The following is a 16,328-nucleotide window of genomic DNA, read 5'->3' on the forward strand; positions in this document are numbered from 1 at the left end:
AGTGAATCTGACAGACATATAGACAGAGTCTAGCTGCATTAAAGAGAGAGAGAGAGAGAGAGAGAGAGAGAGAGAGAGAGAGAGAGAGAGAGAGAGACAGAGAGAGAGATAGATAGATAAAAAATATATACATACAAAAATATGTTTATGTTATATGGACGATGTATATATAACTACAGTACTTATCAATTTGTTATATTTTTTAAATACAAATTTTACACCTTATTTTATTTTTATATTTATATATTTTCATCTATATCCCCATAGGTGTATGTGTGTTTTGACTTATATAATATATTTGTAATGTAATACCTTGCTGGAGAGAGATCGGAACTCTTATTCTCTATGCATCGCCAGTGGGTCTCAAACTCATCGTTGCAACTCTTCTTCAATTTGCGCAAGAAGTCCATGCCGCATGCTGTGAGCGCAGCGCCTTCTTTCAAACATTTCCTAGGGTCACGAAGTTCATTGTCGCACAACATGAATTCCTGTGAAAAGTAACGCCAGTGTTGGTCGTGAATATTTGCCAAATGTTTTTCATCTTGATGCTGGAACAATAGATTGTGCACAGAGAGAGAGAGCTGGCTTACAACTATGTAAATCAGAAGATATTATCCATGGAGTCAGTGTTGCATTCACTGGTGTTCTTTAAAATCAGAGTACTAATGATGCAACATCAAAAATGATAATTACTATCTGCTATCCGATCTATTGAATCCTGTTCTGAACCACATTTGTGAAGGCATGCAAGTGGCAATACTATCGGTTACATAACCATTGCCACTGGCGCTCATAGGACCTATGTCCCCCAGGGTACTGCCAGAACGTACCCTGGTAACTATTTGATATGGTTAGGGTTAGGGTTAGGGTTAGGGTTAGGGAGTAGGCATAGGCAACTCCCTAGACTCGTTAGTTGAGTAGGGGAGGTACGGTCCGGCATATTAGATAGTACCAGGGTACGTTCCGTTATACCGGACCGTACCCAGGGTACGTTCCGGCAGTAACCTGGGGGAAATAGACCCTCTCAGCGCCACTGGCTGGTATGACACAAGTGAGGGAAGTTGCAGTGGCAATGCAAGCATATAATGTAATGTACTGTGATTTCCCTAGCTCTAGTAACTATAGCCCGCGTGCAATTGCCGCAGGGCTATAGGATCTTCTATTACGGATGCTCGGGACCAACTTAATAACAGTTACTTGCGGCTATAAAACGTCTGTGATAGGCAATTAATGCCTCTTATCCGAAGTGAATATGTCTCAAGTTATATCCGCAACTAAAATTTAACCTAACAACTGCTTTCAAACTCCAGTAAAATTATCAACTTGAGCATAGAACTCAGCAAGTTTTAATGACAGGTTTATAAAACCGTATTATTGTAAAACTACAGAATATCTTTGTTTAGTATGCAAGGACCAAGGTAGCTTTAGAACTATAGCCCTCCGCTCCGCCGCAGGGCTATAGCACATACTATGGCAATTTCCAGGGAGTAAGCAAAGACAACTTTTTTGCGGTTAATAACTTCTTCGGTATGCCAAATAAAGCGCATTCTCTGCCGCACAAATGTCTTAAGTTACTACACACTAAAATTTGAACCGCAAACTAACGCTTAAATGTTGTACTTGCTATATTACTCGTCGACGAAGATTGTTTACCAATTTGCAACCGCCATTTTTCACTGCGCATCGCTAGCACGATGTATTTCCAAGTGGAGGGGTGGGCAGGTTGCACGCGGTTGCAACCCGCGCTAGCGCTGCGCAACGAAAAATGGCGGTTAAATCCGCGTGCAACCTGCCCACCCCTTCACTTGGAAATACATTGTGCTCGCTCACTAGCGCCAGAACCGCGCTAGCGATGCGCAAGAAAAATGGCGGTTACAAGTTGGTAAACAATACGCGTCAACGAGTAATATAGCAAGTACAACATTTAAGTGTTAGATTGCGGTTTAATTTTAGTGTTTGTAGTAACTTAAGACACTTGTGCGGCAGAGAATGTGCTTTATTTGGCATACCGAAGAAGTTATTAACCGCAAAAAAAGTTGTCTTTGCTTACTTCCTGGAAATTGCCATAGTACCGTATGTTCTATAGCCCTGCGGCAGAGCGGAGGGCTATAGTTCTAGAGATAGGACCACGGTAGCACCAATGCTGCAAAACAACGACCCTATTTTACTATTTTTAGTGTATTGATGGCGCTATATATCCCTCCGACTCCCCCAACCTCTGACCCTGTATGAGAGCATAAATTAACGTTCACTGCACATCTTGAGTTTACATGAGATAGGGGGATGTCTCTACGATCAAATGTGAGTATTCGTTTTGATAGAAAGTGAGATTCTTGTGTCTAGTTTGGTATGCCCTTGGCATTACATACAGTCAATCATCGACTCATTGACTGTACTGAGCAACATTCACTTCAACAAATCTTACGCGACTTTGATGAAGACAGTGCTTTCCCATGTGGTAAGATGCTGTCCGCAGCGCAGGGGCAGAGAGTGGGATCTCCTCAACTGTAAGCTCTTCCTCCATGGGAAGAGTCATTAAATTTGTTGGCGCCGACATAGCGCACAATAAATATTCCTTTTCGCCAAAAATTTTCGACCGGAAACTTAAGTGTAACTAAACTGAAAACCGGAAACGAGCGATAGCAGCGCCCAGCGTCGGAAATATCCGATGTGAGGGTTCGGATCTATGGTTCGGGTCATGATAGGCCAAATAAAATATATATCAAGTTTGGGGTAACGTAGCTGGAAGAAGGTAGGGTAGGTAGGAAGAATAATATTTATATTTGTAAAAATAATTGTTTGTCTGGAAACCCAAATAGCCTAGCAACCTATGCTAGCACCACTGTCACCAGGGAACCAGCGAATTTTAATTTCTAACGCACGTCCCTAATTAATAATATTAATTATTATATATATATATAAAAAAAGTCATTTGGAGCTATCTAAATAACAGAATATAAAATTAAGGATGAATAGCGCGATGGTCTAATATTGGAGTAAACATTCTGACTATGCTCACTCCAAAATGACATCTCATCAAAACGATCGCGACAATCTCATTACTCCAAGGTCTAACGGACAGCGTCGTGTACGTAATAGGGGTGTTGGTGCAGGCAGAGAAGCTGCAGGTTCGAATCTTTCCAAGCGAAAATTGTTTTAATTTTAATTTTTTAAATTTAATATTGTAATTGCTAATGTCACTAATCATCCTAATGGGTATAGCGTCGTGGTCGTGATAGGGGTTTGTTAAAGACAAAGAGAGGACAGGTACGAGAAATTCTTTTACGTTTCATATCTCATTTAATATTGTAACTCATAATCTATCGTATAACTAACTGTAAAAGTCGTATCTATTTTCTACCGCTACCAGTCGGAAGTTGATTAATTAACAGCTAGCACGCGTGCCAGGTATGGGAGAATATAGAACTACGAGTAGAAATCACATTCACTCTCTTGCAAGGGAGGCACAGACGAAGGGAGAGAGGGCGGGAGAGAGAGAGGGGGAAAGTCAGAGCGACAGCGAGAGCGCGCGCGCGTGCGCGCGAGAGAGAGAGAGAGAGATGCTTGCGCTCGTGTGTGCGTGCGGGTGCGCGTAGCAACAAAACGGACATGGGGGGGGGGCGCTTCCTATATTTATCAGATCTGATATTAAAATCTAGCAATCAGCAACTATCGTCTGATCCAGCGCACAAACTTTACCACACAAAGAAACTTTGTGTTCCTTGTCTGTTGTATTCCTGCATCTTCCCTTCTTCCATTCCTCCGTGATGCGACAGCGCTATCGCCTGCAGACATAGCTCCTCTCTTCTCATAAACCACCCTGCCGACAGCTGTTGCGACTCAGCCTGCCTGCTCTCATTATGGGCGCATATAAACACGCACGCGCACGCACGCGCACGCACGCACACACATCGCGCCAATCTACCACAACACATATGCTGCGAAATTGCAGCTTATTCACCCCCGCCGACGATTTCGCCGCCCCTGCTGGGTGACGGAACTGCCAGATGTTACACGAATGTGTATCAGCTACTGAAGTAGCCAGCAAGTGAATATAGCGATCAGGGCGAGGCGTTCTTACTGTGTGCCGAAACAAGGTTACCGCGCGTGCTTCCGTGAAAAGTGACACGTCTTGCGACACATGTGTTTCTTTCCGACAGAAAACCACCTTGGCCAAGCGTTGCGAATAGTTACACCTACACAGAGCCAGCTATAGATACTGGGCCTGTCAGAGAGCCTCGCCCACGTGAGATGTCACACAGAGAAACACAGACAGTGACAAAATATAGATACAGTATAGACCGTATAAACTAAACTGGCAAAGCTACTTTTATTAAAGAATAATTGTTTTTCCAATATACGCCTATAATATGAACGCATATTTGAACGCTATGTATTTAAAAAGTGCTCGGTTACATATCGCTTAAAATGTATGATAGTATGCGCATAAATTAATAATAGCAAATCACAGATTAAATAAAAACGTAAGTAAGGAATCGAGGCTATAATATGACCGAGGATCATGACATGATTTAAAAAATCGATCGATGAAAAGGTTCGTTAAGTTTGTGATGAAGTGAACGCAACATTACCTGCTCGGGATAACTTACGATTACATATATATATATATACAGTCCGATCGGAGAGAACTTAACACACAAATACCTTTAATACACGACCTGGTCTCCGTTAGCACCTGTTATAGACCACTTGCTATTACACACCCGGAAACAACGCTTGCATTTACCACTGCGTTACTAATAGTTACTAAGAGTTATGCAGGAGGGTAAACTATAATAGCTTAGGCGAGTTGAGCCTGTACAGCATGTGTATAGAAGCCGAATTTATGTACATCACTAGTGAACAGCTAGTTGCATCAGAATACGCAGACCTGTGGGACATTCCTCTTCCTACCGAAGTGAAAGCATTTTACTGCAACCTATACATATTTAACTACGAAATCTCAGTCGTAAAACCGAATCTATGGCACCTATACGGTACGTACAACCAATGTCACACAACCGTTTTCTTCCTCACAAATCAGATAAAACGCGCAAGTATTACCATCAGGTATTCACCGAACCACAGAATTCATAAATAAATGCGCTTGCGATGCACGCGGATTGCCGGGTATTATTGCAACGCATAAAATCCTTACAGGAATAGAATCAATTACTTAATATTACGTGACCTCCTCTCTCATTGTCCCTTGTGACATATGTCCAAGTGGACTCATCACGATTTCACTCAGCAAACGAGATAGTAGCACACTCTGCTGATGATTAGAGTGAACAGTACAATATATCGTTGTATTCATACTACCCAAATTCATGTGGGTATCCCTACGACTTCCCAGTATAAAACGTCTAAATACAAACCAGGGCAAAATGCTGTCGATTAAATGGCGATTAACTGAATATCACGTGGGATTCCAGAAAGCTTTTATGACATAGATTAAGATGCCCATCTTTCCAGTGCAAAAAATGGATTGACTTTTGCTTTTAATGTCATCACTTTTCCTGTCTCGAGAAGAAATAACAGCTAAGTTTACAGCAATTTTATCAAGTTATCATGAAAAGATAACAGAATTTCCTATTGACTTTATTGTCTAAAATGCAATTTTAATATATGGCAGTTAGCATCTCCGCGAAAATCGTCATTTTTTGACGTAACCATGTTATATCGAATCGACTATCTGACGGTACCACACCACACACAAGTAGGTACATGATCACAATAATAAAAACAGACAAAAAATAAAAATAAACGAAATCAACAAGAAAATATGAAACTTATAAGTTAATTGCTACGCGTAACGATAATCACGTTAATGCACCAGTGCGCCCCCGCCGCCCCCCTCCTTCCCCGACGCAGAGGCAATCCGAGAATCGCCCCCCTTCCCTCCGACTCCGCCGCCGCCCATAAAATATTGATAACAAAACCAGGCGATAACGACTACTTCTCGGAGACGAAAAACTCGACCGTGTCGCTGCCGGACGGCGTTCGCTTGCGCGCCTCTCGCTTGGCGTGCGCGAGCCGCCGGCGCGCCTGCTCCCGCGCCTTCTCCGCCGCCTCGCGAGACTTCGCCTTGCTCTGCCCGGCCGCCGCCTTCGACTTCAGGCGCGTCTTGGTGCCGGCCGGTGACTTGGCGGACGGCGTGGCAGCGTGCACGGGGCTGGACATGACCCAGCCGGCAGTGCGGAGTCGCTTCAGCTCGGCGAAGAGGTTGTTGACGTCGTGCACTTGCAGCAGCACCATGTCCCAGAAGCCGGCCAGGTCCTCGGCAGTCGTCGGGAATGGCGTGTCGGCGTCCTGACTCTGCGAGAGCGAGAGAGAGAGATACCATGTTACGCATGGAGAGAGAGAGAGAGAGAGGACATGTTACGCATGGAGAGAGAGAGAGAGAGAGAGAGAGAGAGAGAGAGAGAGAGAGAGAGAGAGAGAGAAGAAGAGAGAGAGAGAGAGAGAAAGAGTGGCCACGTTAGTGACGTTACGCATTGAGGGAGAGAGGGAGATAGAGAGAGGACACATTATGTGTGGAGAGAGGGAGAGAGAGAGGACACATTATGTGTGGAGAGAGGGAGAGAGAGGCCAGGTTACTCGGGCAACGAGAAAGAGAGAACACATAATAAGCGGGAAGGAGAGCCCCTAGCCATTTCGCTGTTAGTTGGAAATAGCAGACAACTTGTAATAGCAGTCATCATTATACAAAGGACCCCCTGCTTGTAGTGGTCATTTAAAACTCTCCCGTTGAAGATTACTGTACGCAAACCCAAAACACCCTCGGGGGAATACTCGGTAAGTACGATTATATAGCGATTTGCGGCAATCAATTAGCGACTCCTGGCCAATTTTTCTAAAAAAAACCACTTCTCTTGAGACACGAATTGCAGCAATTATTAATAATAAATGATAGCATAACAGAATAATAAATAATAAAAAATAAAAAAATAGAGAATAGAGACAGCACATCTCACACGCTGGCATCACGGAAAATGTGCACATGTTCAGCAACAGAGACTCACATGGCAACACATGTACAGTGGACAATGAGGGTGCAGGGGGAGGGCCAGATCACAGGCTGTCACACAATCCAGTACACGGTGGAAGATAGATCGTCTAACTTCTTCCTACAAAGGTTACTTACTATATTTTGGTTGCACAACCCAATGAACTGCTTGAACCTTTTGTTGATCAGCAGGCTTGCTTTGCCAGTGGCAGCTCTCACCTTTCCACTTGCTACAAAACAACAAACAACATGCATTAAAAATCTTCGCATTTCAGGAACAGAAAGGCGATGGTACGCAACCGAAATGCCTCCGTACATTCCGCAAACGCGCACGCGCGAACACTCGAGAAAGTGGAATCAGATCTGTTTTTAATTGTGCATTACACGTGCGTGTGTACAGCGTTATTACGCAGATCATATTGATAAAAGACGCGATGATTGATTAACACTCATGCACGCACCGACACCGTCGATCGCAACCAGAGAATATCAATAAGCTATCGCGCGTTGCCGACGACCGGTATAATATTTCGCAAATCACGCGCATGAAATCACAGCCACATTCTTCGTGTGCCGACCGGATTTCACCGGTCCGAACGGACCCGCCGAGAGAAACAGACGCCAGCGAAATCGGGGGCCGGCATACTCACACGTCGCAGATTCGACATGAATTATGTAGAACAATAAATTTATTAATGCGCGTGAGGCATGTATCGCCCACGGGCGCACGTGCGCTGTAGATTACGCGACGAGCCGGCCTGGGGCACCCACTCATCTCATTATCGTCTGCTCACAGGGGTAAAAATTAACTTTTGAACAAGGGAGTCGAACGGACTCCCTGCCCTCAAAAAGAGGGAGTCCGTAGCAAAATGAGGGAGTCCACAGTCTGAAGTTCAAAACTAAAGCATAACAACAATAACGCATGTGCTTATTTTGAAGATTTGCGATTCATGCGGTTGTACGTTTGCCAAATTTTCTTTGGACATTTGCTGGAAAAATACGGTAATTCGCGAGGCCGTTCTCTGGAACAAACTACTACTACTACTAGTCAGTATAACAGAATTTTCAGGGAGTCACACGGACTCCTGCATATGTCAAATCAGGGAGTCCGACATAAAATCAGGGAGTATTAGACTCCGGACTTGCGTTAATTTCGCACTCTGTGCTCACCATCTTCGGGTAAGCATGTTTCTCTCTCGTTCAACTCGCTTTCGAAGGCAGTGCACAGCGCTCTGATCCTCATCGTCTCGTCGTCGGCGACTTTGAGAAAATAGTGGCCGTCTTTAATGTTGATGTCGCCGTTTTGGAAACCTGCGGGTATCAACACTTCGCTCTAACCGCCTGGCGCTACGTCATGCTAACATGCTGCCGCACTGACACTAATGTCGCGCCAAGATAAAGAGACTGCTCGTTGACATGCAAGCAATCAGATGTCGCTTATCGATTCGATCGCATAGGTTCTGACATGCTCCCGTGCATCTCTTTATTCACAATTAATCCATTATTATACGCGAGCACCACACGATCAACAACATCTCACGAGACTCGTAGAACAATTGTCGGAAAAGCAATGCAGGAAAAAAAGGAAAAGGTGCCTTTCAAGCTAGATAAAATAATCCTGGAAACAGTTACATTTGCAGGGTTATGCACGCTCACATCTACGCTCTCTACGGATTTCGGCACCACGCGTTCACCTACCGTTCTCCTGGTTGTGGTTGGAAGTCGGCGACGCGCCGGGAGAATTCCCGTTCTCGAAAACGTCGTTGACGAGCGCGACGGGAAAATCAGGAAGAGGTTTCGCCGGCGAGACGACCGGCGACGTCAGATGCGCGGGCTTCCTCGGCAGCGTGGGTTTCGGAGCAGCGCCACCTGGCGAGGCAGTCTTAGCGGCCGCGCCGTCCCGGCCCTCGATGAACTGAGCCAGTTTGTTGAAGGACGGCGACTGCTTGGCGTGCGACGGCGACGTCGGCACGTCGCCAACGGGCGTCACGACCGGCCGCACCGCCGCGCCGCCATCCAACTCGATGACGACCTTCGTCGGCGACACGAGCCGCCTCGGTTTCACCGGCGCCGGGCTTTTCTTCACGTCGGAAACGCCCGCCGCCTCGCTCCGAGCGTCCGCCGTCGCGACGTGTCTTCCCGCGGCGCTCCTGCCGCCGCGCGTCGCCGCGGCGACGTCATTCGCGCGCTCCCAGACGTCGGGCGGCGACCGCGCGTCGCTCTGGTACCGACTGACGCGGCTGCGCACATAGTTGGTGCCACTGTCCGGCGACAGAGCGCCGCCGTTCTGCTCCGGACTCGCCACCGCCGCGGGGGAGGGGCGCATTGGTGATCGGAAGCGGGTCGGCGTCTTGCGACCTTCTTCGATCGCGCGCGAGTTGATGCGGTCGGTCTGCTCGTGCATCGGCGTGTACGCCTTGCGGGGGTAGCCGCTCACGAGGCAGCTGATGCCGACGTACGACGGCTGGTGGCGCGCGTCCTCCATGCCGTCGCGGCCCCCGTGATCCCCCGCCGGTGCTCCCGCCACCCCCGCCGGTGCTCCCGCTGCAGCGGCTTTACTCATCGTCTCCTCCGCCTCGGATATCGTCGTCGTGATTCGGTCGTCGCTGATCTGCGCAGGAGAAACGGGCGACGATTAGACGCGATCGCGCGGAGACAACGGCACGTGACGTCGTCGTCGAGCGGAGACGCTAAATGATTGTTATTGTTGCACACGAGTGACGCGGTAGCGCAGTTAAACGAGTGTGCCAGCTGCCAGATGCAAACCATGAATAACGTGAACTAAAACGGTGAGGCAATAAGCTATCATTTGCTTCGCGTTACTACAGACAACGGCAGCATGCTGTGATGACGCATATCACAATATTTAGAAAACGATACGATGGATTTTTATAATATTTATACAACTTGGTCAACTGATGGATTGATTACAAACTACACAGGTCTTTGCATTGTACTGTTGAATTCAATTCCGTTGTTTCGGTCGGCGTGGTGAAGTAAAATCCATTTAACCTCTGCTAGTAATTGCCATCTGTGTTACTATGCGATTCACTTTCTGGCCTACATATTGTGGGGGCATTAATATATATATGAGATCACGCTACGATACGGGGTACCACGGAGAAACGTACCGCGACTATGGCCGTATCGACATGCGGCCACACATTAACAACCACTATACTACGCTGCAGACTCTTCAAACCTGAAGCAATGATGCGTATACCTGCATGCGTCGATGCCAGTTTTACAGTCGCTACGTACTTACACACGGCTCAACGCACGGATCAAATTCACTCACTCACCAAATCCAACCACAAGCATCGCGACACGAGAAAACAATACAAAGCATCGCACTGCGAAATTCGTGTCGATAAATCGCCGCGGTAACGAGCCAGCGGCTCTCGGCCACGCATATAAAAAACAACACAAAGCAATACAATACAATACAAACCACGGCGATTTCTCGTCGCCTAAATCTGGGTTTACACGGCCAACTTTGTGTTGGCGAATAGCCGAACTTGGACCAACTTCGCAATTTTGCAACTGACAATCGGCAGCAGGCCTCGAATTAAGCGACAAGAGGGGCAAGGCAATTTTTTGGGGGCATGTGAGAAATTGCCTTGAATTTTCTCTAAAATGGATGGGCATCAAGGCAACTCTCACAATTTGAGAAGGGCACCAAGGCACTTGTTTTTTACCGTGTATGTACAGACTGTCTCCCGCCCACATGTACATCGTCTTCCGCCCCCATGTAAGCTTACACCGTAACACCGACCCCTGTACCCCCCTCTGCTAATGGAAGTACAGTAACAGGGTTCAACATTAACTTTTTATTTCACTAGACCATCGGGCTAGTAACTGAGGAAAACCACTAGCCCTGACCTAACTTTCACTAGCCCAGACCCAGACCATTGTTATGAAAAACTTTCTGTCATCGTATGAATTCTACACAAGCTACACACCGTACAGATCACAGCTGGCCATTCTTGCGCGAGCGTTGTTTCCCGCGCTTTAAATCGCACGCGGGCCGAGTCTACGTGCAGCATTTAAATATTTGTGTTTTACCACGGGCATACACAGGCGCACGATTTATCGATCGTCTACTGGCAGCGGTTGGCACCAAGCCACGTTATATATTATTGTTTTTGCCGAAAGGTAGACTGGTATCCGGCCTCACGCTCTGCTAGACAATGTACACGCTCTGCGACAAACAGTGCGGCCGCGAACCAGTCTAGCCAGAGGCACCGACGGCAATTACAGAAAAGGGCAAGGCAGGTCACTGCCGTCGGTCGGGTTGGATTTTTAGGGGCAGTACGGCGATTGATAGGGGCACCGACGGCAATTGCCGTCGGTGCCGTCGGTTAATTCGAGCCCTGATCGGCAGTGTAAACGCAAAAGTTGCACGTCCAACCAATCGATAGCAACTAGTTGGGAGATTAGAACATGTTCTAATTCGGCAATTCGCCAACTCAAAGTTGGCAGTGTAAACCCAGCTTTAACGAGCTCGCGCGCGTTCGACGGGGAAGCGAGAAGGACGCGCTCACCAGACTGCGCTGCGACGCTGACGACCGCTCGCCCTCCTTCGTCGACAAATCGCCGCTCGTCGCGTCGACGTTCAGCGAGCACGAGCCGATCGTGATGATCGACGTGTCCATGAACGCGCGCCGCGGCCCCGCCTGCGACGAATTCAGCGATTCGCTGCTCGTCGCGCCGCCCACGTTCAGCGAACATGCGCCGATCGAGTCGTCCGTCGGCTGCCGCGTCAACCGCGTTAGGTTCGTGCGCAGGCTGAGGCTCGCCGGCGGCTTGAGGTCGGCCGAGCGGCGGTTCGACCCGGGGCTCTGCGCGGCAGGCCGGCGCGGCGTCTCTGACGACGGCCGCTCGAACGAGCCGCTGCCGCGCGGCGGTCCGCTCTCGGGCGACGACAGCGTCAGCTGTGGTGACGGCGTCTCGCGCGAGACGGCAGCGGCCGGGCGTGCGGGCACAAAAGTCTGCTTGCTGCTCGCCGCCGCTGTCTGTTTGTGCGATTTCTCGAGGGCGCTGTCGCTCTCGTATCCCTCGAAGCTGCTGTTCGACTGGCGGCGCGTGTCGTCGTAGATCGACACGATCTTGTCGCCCTTCTTCGTGCGCCGAAACTTCGGCGACAGCTTCTTGAAGATGTTGGATAGCGACGACGAGTTCGACGACTTGTGGATGACGTAGCCGTCGGCGGCGGCGACGCCGCGCGGCAGCGAGCTCGCGTTCGCTTGTTTCTCGCCGCCCCGCGACTGCGAGGACTCGGACGCGCTGCTCTCGGGCGTCTGGCTTCCGCTGGCGTGGCGCGGTTTCTCACGCGACGGATGGTGCTTTGGCGTCACAGTGTTTTTGATTGCTTGCATGTAGCGCTGCGTCCGCGCGTACACGAAACCGCCGCGCTTCGGCGACAGAGGAGACTTTGATGGCGAATCCTCCATGCCACGACTCATGACATGACCGCGCGGCCGGTGTCCGGCAGACGTGGGGCTTCACGACCCAGCTGTGCTGCCATCTGTGGACAGATCAAACGTTTTTCATTTTAAATATATTTTTTTTATTAGTACTTTTAAGTTCAAGGGTTTTATGGGTTCAACAAAGCCATATAAGCAGGTTCATCTTGCAGGTTCAGAATTGTTTAACTTTAAATTTTGTAGGTTGGCAACTCTAGGTATACCTAGGAATACACAACAGGCATCTAGAAATGCATGTATTCGAGCGTTATTCACCTGCGTTGCTCAGTTAAATAGCATTATAGAGTCAAGTTTAAAAGATCACTCTACCCACTGTGTTTCAAAGAAAAAAATTTGCATACTAGCCGCAGTCTCATAACAGCTGGTGACAGCTGTTTGTCAGCCATAAGCTGCTACCAACAAGAAAAATTATATAGCCACGAGCTAGAGAGAATAAAAGCACGCGAGTGATTCATCTCGCACGTTGCTGTGCTCCCTCAAAAAATAACAATGTTTGCTCTGTGCTACTGCTGATATGTATATATTGCCAAGTACTCCATACATGATACAGGCCATATTTGAAGATTGTTTGTTGAGTGGCAGTGAGAGTAAAGTGCACGATCGTGACAGAAGATATCGCTGGTGTACTTCAACCCCACTAAGGCACTTACTATGTGCAACTGCCAACAAGGTAGAAAACTACACACATGTAGAGCAAAGATAGGAGGGGCTCACATAGAGAGTTTGGGGGTCAATGCCGCCTGTAGGGGTGTACATACTGAAATAAAACCGTGCCGAAATTGCACGTAATTACGGTTACAATGATGGGTTTTGCCAACGCTCAGAGCTGTCACATCGTAGGAACGAGAAAGTTTGCACTAACATGTTATTTCATAACTTGATAAGGCAGCGACAATGAGTTCCGCGACGTTAAATCAATATTCCACAGATTACAGTAAGGTGGCTGAAATACAAAATGCAATAGTTTAGAATGCAGAAATCAGTCTTCAAAACTATGCATTCATTCATATATATGAGAAAAAACCTAGATAATATACTTGCAAAAAAACCTAGAATTTTTTCATGTTATAACTGGTTCATAGTCCTACGGTAGCATAGTTATATCCTGTTCCAGTATATTACAGCTAGGTCACTTATATCTACAATGATACTGTACTAATAACTGATAAAAAATGGCGTGTTCACCTTTAGTAGGTATATAAAGGTAGTATTATAAAATCCACTGGCATTTGATATGGTACTATACATGATTTTAATGCTGCAATTTATAATGCACTTAATAAAACTAAAAATTGATAAAGGAATGAATTGACATTTCCGTCTCGTTTTAAAATCATTCAGCATCATGATTCATGATCATAAAAATATTTAAATGTAATGCCCCTCAATTAAGTATGTAGTTTCTGGGAACTCACTTCACTCACATTCACATTCTTATTCTAAATTTCTTTTACTTGTGATGCACCAATGATCGATGATCGAAGTTAGCTATTGATAATTTAACAGCATTGAATAAAAACAAGTTTTTCAATTCCTGATAATAAGAACAATGCGGCAAACTTCCATTTCAAAATTTGGTAATGAAGCTGTTTTGAAACAAAATGATTGTAGCAAAATTCCATTTATTTAATTTTAAAAAATTAATAAAATCTAATTAATATCATTGATAACATATTCTGGGCTGGAACATGGTTGGAAAACCAACCAAGGTTCAGACGCTTCTCGACTCTGACTAATGGCACTGGTATCGCGTATTAAAAACATACTATTACTAGCAATCCTCTCTCACTTAAAGCCGCACAATGCGCCTCCAAACGCTAATTTCTCCAGTACTAGACTATAGCAAATACTTCGTGTCATGCATAATCACACTACCTTATGACAAAATAAACTCTAGTTACTCCCATTTCACTGCGCGTTTGCTTAAAACCCACAAGAAAAAGGTGAGAAAACTGGCATTCTGGTGCAAACGCCGACTGTTTGCCAAACAATTTAGCCTCGAAGTGGTGAGGTGACGTCACATGTTTTTATCTTTGCTACACCCGTACCGCTGTACCGCAGCACCGCTGCACGGTTGCTTGGGGAAACTGTCAACAACATCGGAGAATTTTAAGAACATTAGAGGTATTTTCAAATACCTTTTATAAGACAACGCGCAGTGAAATAGGAAGAACTAGAGTTTATTTTGTTATAAGGTAGTGTGATTATGCATGACACGAAGTATTTACTAGTCTAGTACTGGAAAAATTAGCGTTTGGATGCGCATTGTGCGGCTTTAAAGCACTTCTTAGGTGCTTTAATAAGACGTGCTGACAATATTGAATTAAATACCTATCGATGACTTAGCACTGTTTCACCTTGCAGCAATTTCTTATTCTATTAGTATTAGCAAGAGAATCCATGCGACTTACACGAACACATTTACCCACCTCACATCCAATTAAGGATTAGGCCTACAGTCATTAATAGATTTGTTCTTGTCTGCTCCTTACTGAGCATCACCTTTAGTATTCTTAATAAAACTCATACGTGTGTCCAACAGGCAAACTTCCACAAACTGTGTTCTTGGTTCACCATGCTAGGCATCGATTGAATGAGGAAGCATATAATCATTATCATACATATACACACACACATGTAGCGCCACAGGCACTTGAAGCGTTTCAATAAAATATAATGCTAACTAAATACGAAATCTATTTACTACCAAATTCTTAATGTTTCTATACTCTCTTTCACCTATTATTGCTGACAGTTTCCTGTCAAATCCTACGTGCAACAATATACGCTGCCGGCGCCATTGCTCTCGCGGCTCCACTGTTGCACGCTTACACTAATATATATATAGCAGGTAGGAAAGCGGGATCGCAAAATTCGCTCGACGCTCGCTGGATTTCACACTTTCACAGCACGAATACACATCCAACAGCTGCCATCTTTGTTTCTATGTCAAGAACAGTGTTCACTTGTTATAAAAACACACTGTCTTTGTTCGTAACCGAGCTGTGTCACGCGAAATCACACAAAGACTGACGAAATTCTCGCGTTCACAAACCTTGCCCCATAATGTAAATGGCTGTCAGAATCAGTGCTATATAGACTGGGACTCGCTCCCACCTCGATTACCCATTGAGTGACTAAGCTAAGCCGAGAGGTGAGAGCGAGTGCCAGTCTATAGACTATAGGCGGCGCGCAGGCGGCGCACTGCTTTCCAACTCCCGTACGAGCCTCGCCATTGGAACGTTGCAGCGTTGCGGCGCAAGAATGAGGTCACGAAGAGCGCCGGTAGGCGTTTCCTGATTCTGACAGCCATTTACATTACGGGGCAAGGTTCGCGAATGCGAGAATTTCGTCAGTCTTTGTGTGATTTCGCGTGACACAGCTCGGTTACGAACAAAGACAGTATGTTTTTATAACAAGTGAACACTGTTCTTGACATAGAAATAAAGATGGCAGCTGTTGGATGTGTATTCGTGCTGTGAAAGTGTGAAATCCAGCGAGCGTCGAGCAAACCTGCTATGTATATTAGTGTAAGCGTGCAACAGTGGAGCCGCGAGAGCAATGTCGCCGGCAGCGTATATGGTTGCACATAGGATTTGGACGGAATTGACAGGAAACTGTTGGCAATAATAGGTGAAAGAGAGTATAGAAACATTAAGAATTTGGTAGTAAATAGATTTCGTATTTAGTTAGCATTGTTACCTCCGCCCACGTAGTAACGGAGTGGAGGGGAGGTAATGTAATCCGTCTCGTGTGTGTGTTCGTGTGTGTGTGTGTTCAGTCCGCGCGGCGCGATTGATAGCACGTCGAGTCAGCGAGCGGTGAGTCAGCAG

General features: G+C 46.5%; 2 protein-coding genes across 2 annotated transcripts in view; both read right to left on the bottom strand.

Moving 5' to 3' along the window:
• Nucleotides 1-2,608, bottom strand: part of LOC106820670 (NADH dehydrogenase [ubiquinone] 1 alpha subcomplex subunit 8-like) — a 3,749-nt gene extending 1,141 nt beyond the window's left edge. Inside the window, exons 1-2 of the mRNA XM_014825172.1 lie at nucleotides 2,426-2,608; nucleotides 313-488 (exon numbers count right to left, since the gene is read on the bottom strand). Of these exons, the coding sequence (XP_014680658.1) occupies nucleotides 313-488; nucleotides 2,426-2,557 (308 nt within the window). The 5' untranslated portion in view covers nucleotides 2,558-2,608. The remainder of the gene's footprint in view (nucleotides 1-312; nucleotides 489-2,425) is intronic.
• Nucleotides 2,609-4,299: 1,691 nt separating this feature from the next.
• The window catches only part of LOC106820551, a 17,655-nt gene continuing 5,626 nt past the window's right edge, over nucleotides 4,300-16,328 (bottom strand). The window contains exons 2-6 of the mRNA XM_014825062.1: nucleotides 11,554-12,536; nucleotides 8,708-9,620; nucleotides 8,180-8,320; nucleotides 7,148-7,239; nucleotides 4,300-6,318 (exon numbers count right to left, since the gene is read on the bottom strand). Coding sequence (XP_014680548.1) covers nucleotides 5,956-6,318; nucleotides 7,148-7,239; nucleotides 8,180-8,320; nucleotides 8,708-9,620; nucleotides 11,554-12,474 — 2,430 coding nt within the window. The 5' untranslated portion in view covers nucleotides 12,475-12,536 and the 3' untranslated portion in view covers nucleotides 4,300-5,955. The remainder of the gene's footprint in view (nucleotides 6,319-7,147; nucleotides 7,240-8,179; nucleotides 8,321-8,707; nucleotides 9,621-11,553; nucleotides 12,537-16,328) is intronic.

This window comes from Priapulus caudatus, unplaced genomic scaffold, assembly GCF_000485595.1.
Source record: "Priapulus caudatus unplaced genomic scaffold, Priapulus_caudatus-5.0.1 Scaffold42, whole genome shotgun sequence".
In the NCBI taxonomy this organism is placed as follows: domain Eukaryota; kingdom Metazoa; phylum Priapulida; class Priapulimorpha; order Priapulimorphida; family Priapulidae; genus Priapulus; species Priapulus caudatus.